This window comes from Pristiophorus japonicus, chromosome 1, assembly GCF_044704955.1.
Source record: "Pristiophorus japonicus isolate sPriJap1 chromosome 1, sPriJap1.hap1, whole genome shotgun sequence".
Classification (NCBI taxonomy): Eukaryota; Metazoa; Chordata; class Chondrichthyes; family Pristiophoridae; genus Pristiophorus; species Pristiophorus japonicus.
Genome location: NC_091977.1, coordinates 250836277 through 250850316, shown reverse-complemented (window position 1 = coordinate 250850316; position 14040 = coordinate 250836277). Strand labels below are relative to the sequence as shown.

Here is a 14040-nt window from a genome sequence, read left to right as displayed (position 1 = left end):
AGTAAATACATTTAACTCATCCCATTACTTTGACTGGACTTGTCTCCATTTCCGTGCCGAGGGGATTGCTGTACCAGACGGGAGGGGCAACATTTGGGGTTCTTGATTCTCCAGCAATTCCCATTCCACTTCTTTCTGGTGGATAATGGAGGGGCCACTGTGTGTAATTTGCAAGTCAGTAAGAATTATCAGCAAGGATTAATCAGCACTTTCTAATTGGAGATGTTAATCAGTGGAAACTTTCAGACACTGAATTGTAACAAAGATTAATATAGGATTGAAGTAAAATGTCTAATTTTATTGCAAACTAATTTCCGATGAAAGTCCCTGAATTAAGGAGAAAGATCACAGGCAACGGTTCTTAAAGGGACACGACAGCCTCGAGAACACAATGGGCTATACCCAGAATATTAATAACCCTATAACTGGGCTGGAGTTTAACATCAGCAACAATAAACCTCAACTTTCAGAATAAACATGGCTCAGTCCTGGATGTGATTAACAGCAGCAGTAACAGCAGAATCCAACCTCTGCAGTCACTTGTGGGAGCAGTGCCGTGCAATAAATTTTTAAGCCGGTTCACGGACTCCCAGGCCACCTGCAATTTCTGCGGTCTGGAAGAGTCCGTGTTCCATGTTTTTATTGAATGCACGAGGTTGCAGCCCGTTTTATTATTTAAAGGGGCTGCTCCTGAAATTCTGGCTGCACTTCAGTCCCACACTCCTGATCTTTGGGCACCCTGTGCGGAGGGGAGCGGGTAGGTCCGAGGGCCTCCTCGTAGGACTGCTCCTGGGCACGGCCAAGGGTGCCATCAGCCGGTCCAGGCAGCGGGCGGTCGAGGGGGTCGTTCAACCTGACTGCCTGCCTCTCTTCCGTGCGTACATCCGCGCCAGGGTGTCCTTGGAGATGGAGCACGCGGTGTCCACCGGTACGCTCGCGGCCTTCCGCGAGAGGTGGGCACCGGAGGGACTGGAGTGCATCATCACGCCCGGCAACCAAATTTTAATTTGATTTTAATGTTTTAAAGTTTAATTTGTTTTAATTGTTTTTAAGTGTCTCCCTCCCCTTTTTAAGGGGCCCTTGGAGAAAAAATATGATTTTAGTGCCAAAAAAAAGAGCCTTGTAAATGTTTGGTGCATCCCCCAGATCGGGGGGCCACGATTTAATGTTTTTGTTTCCTCCCAAAAGAGTTCTGCAGTCACTTGTGAACTCGCTGGTGTCTCAGCAGGTTGCATGAGTAAATGAATTCCTTCCCACACTGAGCAAGTGATTGCCCTCACCCCAGTGTGAACTTGCTGGTGTGCCAGCAGGTTAGATGACAGAATGAATCCCTTCCCACAAGCTGAACAGTGAACAGCCTCTCCCCAGTGTGAACTCGCTGGTGTGTCAGCAGTATGGATGACTAAGCGAGTCCCTTGCCACCTATGGAGCAGGTAAATGGCCTCTCCCCAGTTGGTGGGCAATGAGGTTGAATGACTGCGTGAACCTCTTCCCACAGTGATAGCAACTGAATATTTTCTCGTCAGTGTGAACTCGCTGGTGCTGAATCAGATCCAGAGCTTTTAAAGCCGTTCGCACAGTCCGAGCATTTAAATGGTCTCTCATCACTGAACCTGCTAAAGGTGTGATGAATTAGTGAATCCCTTCCCACACACAGAGCAGGTGAATGGCCTCTCCCCAGTGTGACTGTAGCAATGAATTTCCAGCTCCAATGGGTAACTGAATTCATTCCCACATTTCCCCGGTTTCTCCGTGGTGCGGGTGTCCTTGTGTATCTCCAGGTTGGACGATCAATTGAAGCCTTGTCCACACACAGAACACATGTACAGTTTCTCCCCGCTGTGAATGATGCGATGGTTTTCAGGCTGTGTAACTGGTTAAAGCTCTTTCCACAGTCAGTGCACTGGAACACTCTCACTCGGGTGTGTGTGTCTCGGTGCTTTTCCAGTCACACTGATGTTTGAAATCTTTTCACACAGACAGAACAGACAAACATTTCCCATTCTACATTCAATGGACGATGATATTCAGGTGTAATGAAACAAGTGACTCTGTCACATCTTGACGTGATGTTGGGTTTGAGTTTCCTGTCTGCAAATCTTCCCTAATACCCTGTAAAAGGAGTTTACAAAAGTCATCACTGTAAGTACAGGATAGAAATTCAGAACAGACAATTCTAGTTTAAATGGAACATTCTTTCCTCTCTTGTTCCCCCAAAGCTGTAAATCTCCATCCCACACATTCTCCCTCCTCCCTATGCTGAAATCCAAACCCATCGCACCATCTCCAATGTTTTTCCTTTCGGTCGACTTCTCCCCCTCCCCTGAAGGTGCTGACTCTGGCTGGGTTCAGTTCTACACTCACTGGTTCCCCTCTCTCTCTCCCCTGAAGGTGCTGACTCTGGCTGGGTTCAGTTCTACACTCACTGGTTCCCCTCTCTCTCTCCCCTGAAGGTGCTGACTCTGGCTGGGTTCAGTTCTACACTCACTGGTTCCCCTCCCTCTCCTCCCCTGAAGATGCTGACTCTGGCTGGGTTCAGTTCTACACTCACTGGTTCCCCTCCCTCTCCTCCCCTGAAGGTACTGACTCTGGCTGGGTTCAGTTCTACAATCACTGGTTAACCACCTTTTGTGAAACACTTTGGGCACTTTATTAAACACATACACAGAAGCACATTAATCTGATGGGAGATCACTGACGCTTGGGCAGCCAGTGGTGTGGAGCCTCCTGAGAGTCCGGTCCCTTTACAGCCAGTATTTACAGGAGCTGGGACACAGGAAGAGTCCCATTAAAGTCACTGATACATCTGTTAACTAAAAAGAGTAATTTTGTCTTCATTTACAGACAACCCCTGACCAGTCACCATTTCTCCTCCATTTACAGACGCTCCCTGACTCGCTGGGGATTTTCCGGAGCTTCGTGGTTATCCCGGAGTTCGTGTCTTAAGCTGGGGAGGCGGATAATGTTTTCTCTCGGGCCTGGGGCTGCACTCGGTGTGTGGATAGGGAGCCCACGTCCCCCCGGGGTTAGGAAGAGTGGGGCGGGGCTGGAGAAGCTAGTAGTCAGATGGTCCTCCAACCAATCGTGTGTCAGGGGCAGCACCCGGTAGATGGGGCTGAACCCGGATCTCCCTCATTGGCTGAAACTCTGCCCCAGTGTTAAAGCTGGTTTCTGTCGAACTCCAGGAGAAAACTGGGCCTTTCTCTTGTGGCTTTAAACAGATGGAACCCTGTGGAGTGGAGCAAACATTGCAATATTTGGTAGTAAAATGGATTCATTCAGGGCAGGCTGCAGGGGTTATTTCAGGAAATAACACAGGGTAGTGAGAAAGGAAATGCAGTGGATGTTGTGCAGATGGATTGTCAAAAGCTCTTTGATAAGTGCTGGACAGGTTTGTTGATCAAATTAAGGCTCACGGTATTAAAGGGAGTTGGGGCAGCATGGATGGGAAGCTGGGTAAAGAGCAGAAAACAGAGAGTATGTTCTTCAGACTGGAGGGATGTAAACAGTGGTGTTCCCCAGGGTCAGTGTAGGGATCATTGCTCTTCTCAATATAGAGAAATTATCTGGGCTTGGGTATATGGGGCACAAGATCAAACTTTCCAGATGACACCAAAAAAGGGAGCATAGCCAACTGTGAAGACTGTAAGTGACTGCAGTGTGGTATACATAGGTTAGAAAATGGCGCAAGTAGATGTCAGCTGAAATTTAATGCAGAAAAATGTGAGGTGATAGATTTTGGGAGATGTACATTAAATGGTAAAAGTTTAAAAGCAGTAGAGAGATTTAGAGTTGTATGATTCTCGGAACTAGACTTATTAATTAGCAGGTTCGAGAGTCTGGTGTCAGAAACTTTAATACCTTATTAAGAAATATAAGATAAGATTCTCCGTCCTCTACCATACCTTGTATTGACCCATCAATCAGAGTAAACATGCAAGTCCCGCGTGTCCACAGTAACTGACACTGGATGGAACCTCGGGCACCCTGAGCTTGATCTCCGGTGTCTCCAGTCCCGACTGCATCCTTACATCAGTCTCCCCCTCACTTTTATACCCTGCAGTGATCCATCTCTGGCACCAGACTCTTTGTCTATTCAGCTAGGTTTTGACAGGAAGTGAGACAAAGACAGCTGGAACTTCTCTAATCTGTGATTTACAAGGACACTTTCCCTGGTTCCCAGCAGTTACTTTTCTTCAGTAATTTTCTCACTACCCCTAAAAGGCTGAAGGGTGACCTAAAAGAATCATAAATGGTTACAGCACAGGAGGCCATTTGGCCTGTAAAGTCCATGCTGGCTACAGCACTTCAGCCAGTCACACTCCAGCACCCTTTCCCCATAGCCCTGCAATTTTTTTTCCTTCAGGTACTTATCCAATTCCTTTTTGAAAACCACAACTGAATCTGCTTCCACCAACCTTTCAGGCAGGGTACTTGAGATCCTAACTACTCGCTGTGTAAAAATAGAGGTCTTTAAAATTATGAAAGGCTTTAGAAACATAGAAATTAGGTGCAGGAGCAGGCCATTCGGCCCTTTGAGCCTGCACCGTCATTCAATATGATCATGGCTAATCATTCAACCTCATTATCCCTTTCCTGCTTTCTCTCCCTACCCCTTGATCCCTTTGGCCGTAAGGGCCATATCTAACTCCCTTTTGAATATATCCAATGAACTGGCCTCAACAACTTTCTGCGGTAGAGAATTTCACAGGTTAACCACTCTCTGAGTGAAGAAGTTTCTCCTCATTTCGGTCCTAAATGGCTTACCCCTTATTCTTAGACTGTAACCCCAGTTCTGGAACTCCCCAGCAACGGGAACATTCTTCCTACCTCTAACCTGTCCAATCCCGTCAGAATTTGATATGTTTCTATGAGATCCCCACTCATTCTTCTAAATTCCAGTGGATAAAAGCCCAGCTGATCCAGTCTCTCCTCATATGTCAGTCCTGCCATCCCGGGAATCAGTCTGGTGAACCTTTGCTGTACTCCCTCAATAGCAAGAACGTCCTTCCTCAGATTAGGAGACCGAAACTGAAAACAATATTCCAGGTGAGGCCTCACTAAGGCCCTGTACAACTGCAGTAAGATCTCCCTGCTCCTATACTCAAATCCCCTCGCTATGAAGGCAAACATGCAATTTGCCTTATTCACCGTCTGCTGTACCTGCATGCCAAACTTCAATGACTGATGTACCATGACACCCAGATCTCGTTGCACCTCCCCTTTTCCTAATCTGCCGCCATTCAGATAATATTCTCCTTCGTTTTTTTGCCACCAAAGTGGATAACCTCACATTTATCCACATGATATTGCATCTGCACCGAACCTGTCCAAGTCACCGTGCAGCCTCTTAGCGTCCTCCTCACAGCTCACGCCGCCACCCAGCTTAGTGTCATCTGCAAACTTGGAGATATTACACTCAATTCCTTTATCTAAATCATTGATGTGTATTGTAAATAGCTGGGGTCCCAGCACTGAGCCCTGCAGCACCCCACTAGTCACTGTCTGCCATTCTGAAAAGGACCCGTTTGTCCCGACTCTCTGCTTCCTGTCTGCCAACCAGTTTTCTATCCACGTCAATACATTACTCCCAATACCATGTGCTTTAATTTTGCACACCAATCTCTTGTGTGGGACCTTGTCAAAAGCCTTTTGAAAGTCCAAAGACACCACATCCACTGGTTCTCCCTTGTCCACTCTACTAGTTACATCCTCAAAAAATTCTGGAAGATTTTTCAAGCAGGATTTCCCTTTCATAAATCCATGCTGACTTGAACCGATCCTGTCACTGCTTTCCAAATGCGCTGCTATTTCATCTTTAATAATTGATTCCAACATTTTCCCCACTGCTGATGTCAGGCTAACCGGCCTATAATTACCTGTTTTCTCTCTCCCTCCTTTTTTAAAAAGTGGTGTTACATTAGCTACTCTCCAGTCCATAGGAACTGATCCAGAGTCGATAGACTGTTGGAAAATGATCTCAAATGCATCCACTATTTTTAGGGCCACTTCCTTAAGTACTCTGGGATGCAGACTATCAGGCCTTGGTGATTTATCAGTCTTCAATCCAATCAATTTCCCTAACATAATTTCCCGCCTAATAAGGATTTCCTTCAGTTCCTCCTTCTCACTAGACCCTCGGTCCCCTAGTATTTCCGGAAGGTTATTTGTGTCTTCCTTCGTGAAGACAAAAGCAAAGTATTTGTTTAACTGGTCTGCCATTTCTTTGTTCCTCATTATAAATTCACCTGATTCTGACTGCAAGGGACCTACGTTTGTCTTCACTAATCTTTTTCTCTTCACATATCTATAGAAGCTTTTGCAGTCAGTTTTTATATTCCCAGCAAGCTTCCTCTCATACTCTATTTTCCCCCTCCTAGTTAAACCCTTTGTCCTCCTCTGCTGTATTATAAAATTCTCCCAGTCCTCAGGTTTGCTGCTTTTACTGGCCAATTTATATGCCTCTTCCTTGGATTTAACACTATCCTTAATTTCCTTTGTTAGCTGCGGTTGAGCCACCTTCCCCGTTTTATTTTTACTCCAGACAGGGATGTACAATTGTTGAAGTTCATCCATGTGATCTTTAAACGTTTGCCATTGCCTATCCACTGTCTACCCTTTAAGTATCACTCGCCAGTCTATTCTAGCCAATTCACGTCTCATACCATCGAAGTTACCTTTCCTTAAGTTCAGGACCCTAGTCTCTGAATTAACTGTGTCACTCTCCATCTTAATAAAGAATTCTACCATATTATGGTCACTCTTCTCCAAGGGGCCTCGCACAAGATTGCTAATTAGTCCTTTCTCATTACACATCATCCAGTCTAGGATGGCCAGCCCTCTAGTTGGTTTCTCGACAGATTGGTCTAGAAAACCATCCCTAATACACTCCAGGAAATCCTCCCCCACCGCATTGCTACCAGTTTGGTTAGCCCAATCAATATGTAGATTAAAGTCGCCCATGATAACTGCTGCACCCTTATTGCACACATCCCTTATTTCTTGTTTGATGCTGTCCCCAACCTCACTACTACTGTTTGGTGGTCTGTACACAACTCCCACTTGCGTTTTCTGCCCTTTGGTATTCCGTAGCTCCACCCATACCGATTCCACATCGTCCAAGCCAATGTCCTTCCTTACTATTGCATTAATTTCCTCTTTAATAGAATGGAATGGAGTCCTTGCAGGGTGCGGGGTGGGAGGAAGTGTAGTCCAAGTAGCTGTGGGAGTCAGTGGGCTTATAGTGAGTACAACAACGTACTGATCAGCTAAACAGATACTCATATTTATGGGGTCATAATTATAAAACAGTCACTAATAAATCCAGTAGGGAATTCAGGAGAAAGTTCTTTACCCAGAGAGTGATGAGGATTGTGGAATTCACTGCCACAAAGAGTACTTGAGGCAGATAGCATCGATGCATTTAAGGTTCTATGTTGATCAGGTTCTATGAAGTAGGGTGGGAAGAGGCTCATGTGGCATGTAAAGCTCAGCATGGACTTGTTGGGCTGAATGGCCCGTTTCTGTGCTGTTAATTTCATTTAATACCGTGAAAGGTCAAATGAAGGGAACCATCAGCTCAACAGTTTGAAAGATTAACAAACTATATAAAACATTTTCCATGTTCACGTTGCCCCAGCAGCTGACAGCGCCCTGTGCTACAGAGCAGGGTGAACTCATTGGTGTCTCAACAGACGGGATGAATCAGTGAATCCCTTCCCACACACGAAGCATTCGAACGGCCAACTGCAGAGTGATAGTGCTGGTGTATCATCAGACTATTGGAGCTCTTAACACTCTTCCCACACATGGATCATTTGAATGGCATCGCATCAGTGTGAACTCGCTGGTGTTCCTTCAGATTCCCAGAGCTTTTAAAGCTCTTCCCACAGTCATAACATGTAAACGGCCTCTCATCAGTGTGAATTTGCTGGTGTCTCAGCAGGTGGGATGAATCAGTGAATCCCTTCCCACACACGGAACAGGTGAATGGCCTCTCCCCAGTGTGAACTCGCTGGTGTCTCTTCAGACCCATGGAGCTTTTAATGCTCTTCCCACAGTCAGAACATGTAAACGGTCTCTCATCAGTATGAACTCGTTGGTGTCCCTTCAGCTCCCCAGAGCTTTTAAAGCTCTTCCCACAATCAGAACATGTAAACGGCCTCTCATCAGTGTGAACAAGCTGATGTTTCTTCAGATCCCCAGAGCTTTTAAAGTTTTTTCCACAATCAGAACATGTGAATGGTCTCTCATCAGTGTGAACAAGCTGGTGTTTCTTCAGATCCCCAGAGCTTTTAAAGCTCTTCCCACAATCAGAACATGTGAACGGTCTCTCATCAGAGTGAACAAGCTGGTGTTTCTTCAGCTCCCTAAAACTTTTAAAGCTCTTCCCACAATCAGGACATGTGAACGGACTCTCATCAGTGTGAACAAGCTGGTGACGCTTCAGATCCCCAGAGCTTTTAAAGCTCTTCCCACAGTTAGAACACTGAAATGGTTTCTCATCAGTGTGAACTCGCTGGTGTGTCTGCAGGTAGGATGAATAAACAAATCCCTTCCCACACACTGAGCAGGTGAACGGACTGTCCCCGGTGTGACTGTGCCGATGAACTTCCATTGCAGACGGGGAACTGAATCTCTTCCCACTGTCCCCACCTTTACCCGGTTTCACTCCGGTGTGATGGTGCACGTGTCTCGCCAGGTCAGGCGATTGGCTGAATCCGGGTCCATGGACGATCGCTGCTCTCCCCTTCCATGTGCAAAGGCCGATGATATTCAGGTCCTGATGAATCGAGCGACTCTGTCAGATCTTGACGTGATGTTTGGTCTGAGCTTCCTGTCTGTAAATGCTCCACTTCTAAAACCCTGTAAAAGAAGTGTAGAGCGGGATGAGTGGGAGAATGTTGCCTGCTGTCCCGGAGTCAGGGGTAAGAGGGAGAATGTTGTGTCATGTCCCCCTTTTCCCAGCCCAGGGGCAGTGAAGCTGTTTTCAGGCTCAGCTGCCGCACAGGTTGGTTGAAACGATCAACAGTAATGGCAGCTGCAATAGAATGATAGGAACTGTAAACTGAAGGGCACAATCCTAAAGGGGCACATGAAGAGAGAGAGAGTTGGGGTTGTATGTGCACAAATCATTGCAAGCAGCAGGGCAGGTTGAAAAAGTGGTTAAAAAAGTTTACAGGATACTGGACTTCATGAATAGAGGTATTGTGTACAAAAGTGGGAAAATTATGATGAACCTGCATAAAACACTGGTTCAGCTTCAACTGGAGAATTGTGTCCAATTCTGAGCACCGCACTTTAGGGAGGATGTGAAGGCCTCAGAGAGGGTGCAGAAAATTTTTACGAGAATGATTCCAGGAATGAGGGGCTTAAGATATGTGGATAGACTGGAGAAGCTGGGGTTGTTCTCCTTGGAGCAGAGAAGGTTGAGAGATTTGATCGAGCTGTTCAAAATCATAAGGGATCTGGACCGAGTAGATAGAGAGAAACTGTTCCCATTGGCAAAAGGTTCGAGAAGCAGAGGACACAGATTTAAGGGGAATGGCAGAAGAACCAAAGGTGACGTAAGAAAAAACTTTTACACATTGACTGGTTAGGATCTGAAATGCAGTGCCTGAGAGGGTGGTCACAGCTTTCAAAAGGGAATTAGGTAAGTACCTGCAGGGAGTGGGACTAGCTGAGGTGCTGTTGCAGAGGGCCAGGGGTTCGATGGGCTGAATGGCCTCCCTCTGTGATGTCATCATTCTATGAGTACCCACAAGCCCCCGCGCTGGGTTGCGTCGGCGCCTGGTCGATATCGCGCATGCTCAGCACGCACACAGCCGGAGAGACCGGATCACTGGCGGAAAGTGAGTTTTATGATTTTTAAAAATATAGAAATAGCGGAGAGAAGCGCGGGCGGGGAGATGAATAAAAATAAAATACAAACCGCAGCTTCCGAGCGCCTCCGGCACCAAGCGCAGCATCGGAACGCCGACAGCACAGGGTCTCCTGCCGGGAGCGGAGTGGGCCACGTGATCCGCTCTCCGGCAGTGACTGACGTGAGGTCCGACCAATAGGGAGCGAGTGGGCGTCACTTGGAGAACTGTGTTGGCGGCGGGTCCTCCAGCCAATCGGGGAGCCTGAGGGGCGGGACCTCCGCCGCCTACTTCACCCACTGCTCAGACAGGTATAATGCAGCAGAGGGTGCTCTTCTGAGTCTGTGGCTCAGACATGGAATCCTTCAATGGTTGCAGTTGAAGGAGGCCATTCGGTTCTTCGAACCTATGCCGACTTTCTGCAAGAGCATCTCAGCCAGTCTCACTCCCCCACCCTTTCCCTGTAGCCCTGCAATTTTTTTCCACTTCGAATCATGTGCCAGCCGAAAAAGAGTTATCTCACCTTCCAGCAATAGGCCCGTCGCCCTGTAGATGACAGCTCTTTAAGTTCACATCCAACTACCTTTGAAATGAGTGATTCTGCCTCTACCACCCTTTCAGGCAGTTAGCTCCAGACTCCCACCACCTTCTGGGTGAAGAAATTCTTATCGCCCCTCTAATCCTTTAAATCTACGCCCCTGGTTATTGACTCCGCTGCTAAGGGAAATATGTCCTTCCTATCCACTCCATCTATCCCCCTCATAATTTTATACACCTCAATGTAACGCCTCTGTTTAAAAAAGGGAGAAGACAAAAGACAGGTAACTATAAGCTGGTTAGTTTAACATCTGTAGTGGGGAAAATGCTTGAAGCTATCATTCAGGAAGAAATAGCGGGACATCTAGATAGGAATAGTGCAATCAAGCAGATGCAGCATGGATTCATGAAGGGGAAATCATGTTTAACTAATTTACTGGAATTCTTTGAGGATATAACGAGCATGGTGGATAGAGGTGTACCGATGGATGTGGTGTATTTAGATTTTCAAAAGGCATTCGATAAGGTGCCACACAAAAAGTTACTGCAGAAGATAAGGGTACGCGGAGTCAGAGGAAATGTATTAGCATGGATAGAGAATTGGCTGGCGAACAGAAAGCAGAGAGTCGGGATAAATGGGTCCTTTTCGGGTTGGAAATCGGTGGTTAGTGATGTGCCACAGGGATCGGTGATGGGACCACAACTGTTTACAATATACATAGATTACCTGGAAGAGGGGACAGAGTGTAGTGTAACAAAATTTGCAGATGACACAAAGATTAGTGGGAAAGCGGGTTGTGTAGAGGACACAGAAAGGCTGCAAAGAGATTTAGATAGGTTAAGCGAATGGGCTAAGGTTTGGCAGATGGAATACAATGTCGGAAAGTGTGAGGTCATCCACCTTGGGGAAAAAAACAGTAAAAGGGAATATTATTTGAATGGGGAGAAATTACAACATGCTGCAGTGCAGAGGGACCTGGGGGTCCTTGTGCATGAAACTCTTTTAGAGTCTACCTGTAAAACATAAAACATTAAATCGTGCCACCCGCCCTGGATGACACAGCAGATATTTACAAGGCCCTTTTTTTCTTATTTGTGGATTTTTTTTGTGTTTTTTTTTGGGGGGCGCTAAAATCACATTTTTTTCCAGTGCCCCCTATAAAAGGGGAGGGGGACACTAAAAGCACCGGCAATTAAAACAAATTAAACTTTAAAACGTAAAATCAAATTAAAATTTGGTTGCCGGGCGTGATGATGCACTCCAGTCCCTCCGGTGCCCACCTCTCGCGGAAGGCCGCGAGCGTACCGGTGGACACCGCGTGCTCCATCTCCAAGGACACCCTGGACCGGATGTAAGAGCGGAAGAGAGGCAGGCAGTCAGGTTGAACGACCCCCTCGACCGCCCGCTGCCTGGACCGGCTGATGGTACCCTTGGCCGTGCCCAGGAGCAGTCCTACGAGGAGGCCCTCGGACCTACCCGCTCCCCTCCGCACAGGGTGCCCAAAGATCAGGAGAGTGGGACTGAAGTGCAGCCAGAATTTCAGGAGCAGCCCCTTTAGATAATGAAACAGGGGCTGCAACCTCGTGCACTCAGTAAAAACATGGAACACGGACTCCTCCAGACCGCAGAAATTGCAGGCGGCCTGGGAGTCCGTGAACCGGCTTAAAAATTTGTTGCACGGCATTGCTCCGTGCACCACCCTCCAGGCCAAATCCCCGATGAATAGTGGGAGGACTCCCGCATAGAGTGCCCTCCATCGGGGACCCCCGCCTCCTCCGGACAGCAAGATGGTACGCCATGGCGTGTCCGGACGGCCGGCGAGGATGGCAAAGTTGAGAGTGTGCAGGAGCAGCCCGTACAGGAAACCCCTCCGCGCGGAACTGAAAGGCACAGAGGGGATTTCCCCGAGGCGGCTCAAGTTGTGAGGCGCCGACCCCCGAGGGAGGTTCCGGGATTTGGCGCCAATGAGGAATTCCGTCCGGACGGGGGTCAGTTCGGACGGGATCTCCCCACGTGCTTGAGCCTCCTCGATGCACCGAACAGAGTCAGGGCCCAAAGCTGTTTTTAGCGACTCGATGGCTTCGGCCGCGTGGCGGACGTCGGCTGAATTTAGGCGACGCGCCAGCGTGCCTGGCGCCATCCAGCCCGCTCCTCCGCCATCGAGCAGGTCCCTGACCCTGGTCACCTCACCAGCCACAGCCCTCTCTTCCGACCGCCACATAAAACCTCGGCCGTGGAGGTACGGATTCCCGAGCAGCGGCTCCTGCAGGACAGCCGCTACTCCAGCCGGCGGAGAGCTGCGCTTGGTGGAGACTTTGTTCCAGACCCTGACGAGGTCCCTGTAAAAGACAGGCAGCTCCCGGAGGGTGGTCCTGACACCCCCCAAGTTCACAAACAGGAGCTGCATGTCGTAGTTGAGGTCGCGCTGCTGGCGGAAGAAATACGTCGCCAGAGCGCACCACCTAGGAGGGGGCTCGACGTAAAGGTATCTCTGCAGGGTCTGAAGACGGAAAGTCGCGAGCTGGGCGCTGACGCACACCAACGACTGACCGCCCTCCTCAAGCGGGAGACTCAAGACCGCAGCAGAGACCCAGTGCTTCCTGTTGTTCCAGAAGAAGTCCACCAGCTTCTTCTGTATCTTGGCGACAAACGCAGGGGGAGGGGTCAAAGTGACCAGCCGGTACCACAACATTGCGGCCACCAGCTGGTTTATGACTAGCGCTCGACCCCTGTAGGACAGCACTCGGAGCAGTCCTGTCCAGCGCCCTAGGCGAGCAGCGACCTTGGCCTCCAGTACCTGCCAGTTCGTCGGCCAGGCTCCCTCGTCGGGGCTAAGGTAGACTCCCAGATAGAGGAGATGGGTCGTGCTCCAGGCAAAAGGCCTGAGCTCCTCCGGCAGGGAGTCCAGCCGCCACTGACCCCCTAGGAGTCCGGAACATTTCTCCCAGTTGATTCTGGCGGAGGATGCGGCCGAGTAAATCTCTTGGCACTCACGCATCCTCCGCAGGTCAGCGGGATCCTCTACCGCGAGGAGCACGTCATCGGCGTAAGCCGAGAGGACGACCTCCACGCCCGGCCCTTGCAGAGCCAGTCCCGTCAACCTCGTCCGCAAGAGGCGCAGGAAAGGCTCCACGCAGATGGCATATAACTGGCCGGACATGGGGCATCCCTGGCGCACCCCTCTCCTAAAGCGAAGGGGCGCCGTCAAGGACCCGTTAACCTTAATCAGACACTCCGCGGCGGCGTACAAAAGTCGGATCCGGGCGACGAGATGCGCCCCGAACCCGAAAGCGCGCAGAGTTCCGAGCAGATAGTCGTGATCCACCCTGTCGAACGCCTTCTCTTGGTCGAGAGATAAGAAGGCGGTCGAGAGATAAGAAGGCGACCGACAGACCAGCCTCCTGGGAATGATGGATGAGGTCCCGGACCAGATGGATGTTGTCGTGGATTGTCTGGCCCGGGACCGTGTAGGACTGGTCGGGGTGGATCATGTGGTCCAGCACGGCACCAAGGCGAGCAGACATCGCCCTGGCGAAGATTTTGTAGTCCGTGCTGAGGAGGGAGACCGGGCACCAGTTCTTAAGGAGGCGGAGATCGCCCTTCTTAGGCAGCAGGACGATGACTGCCCTGCGCCAAGAGAAG

The 14040-nt window shown here is 49.0% G+C and overlaps 1 protein-coding gene across 2 annotated transcripts; it reads right to left on the bottom strand.

Moving 5' to 3' along the window:
* Positions 1-272: 272 nt before the first annotated feature.
* LOC139269893 (oocyte zinc finger protein XlCOF6-like) lies at positions 273-10051 on the bottom strand. 2 transcript variants are annotated; one of them, XR_011594367.1, is made up of 3 exons: positions 9932-10051; positions 7355-8865; positions 273-2112 (listed from the first exon to the last, which is right to left on the bottom strand). XR_011594367.1 is itself a non-coding variant. In XM_070888402.1 (2 exons), exon 2 carries the CDS (start codon positions 8615-8617, stop codon positions 7814-7816), a length of 804 nt encoding a protein of 267 aa, XP_070744503.1. In that variant the 5' UTR covers positions 8618-8865; positions 9932-10051; the 3' UTR covers positions 273-7813. The 2 variants fall into 2 exon arrangements, 1 of the variants encoding a protein (XP_070744503.1); XM_070888402.1 differs by having other exon boundaries at positions 273-8865.
* Between the last annotated feature and the right edge of the window lie 3989 nt (positions 10052-14040).

Coding starts and splice junctions, on each gene's coding strand:
- LOC139269893 (XM_070888402.1), bottom strand. CDS start 8,617: ATGGAAGTTCATCGGCACAGTCACACCGGGGACAGTCCGTTCACCTGC.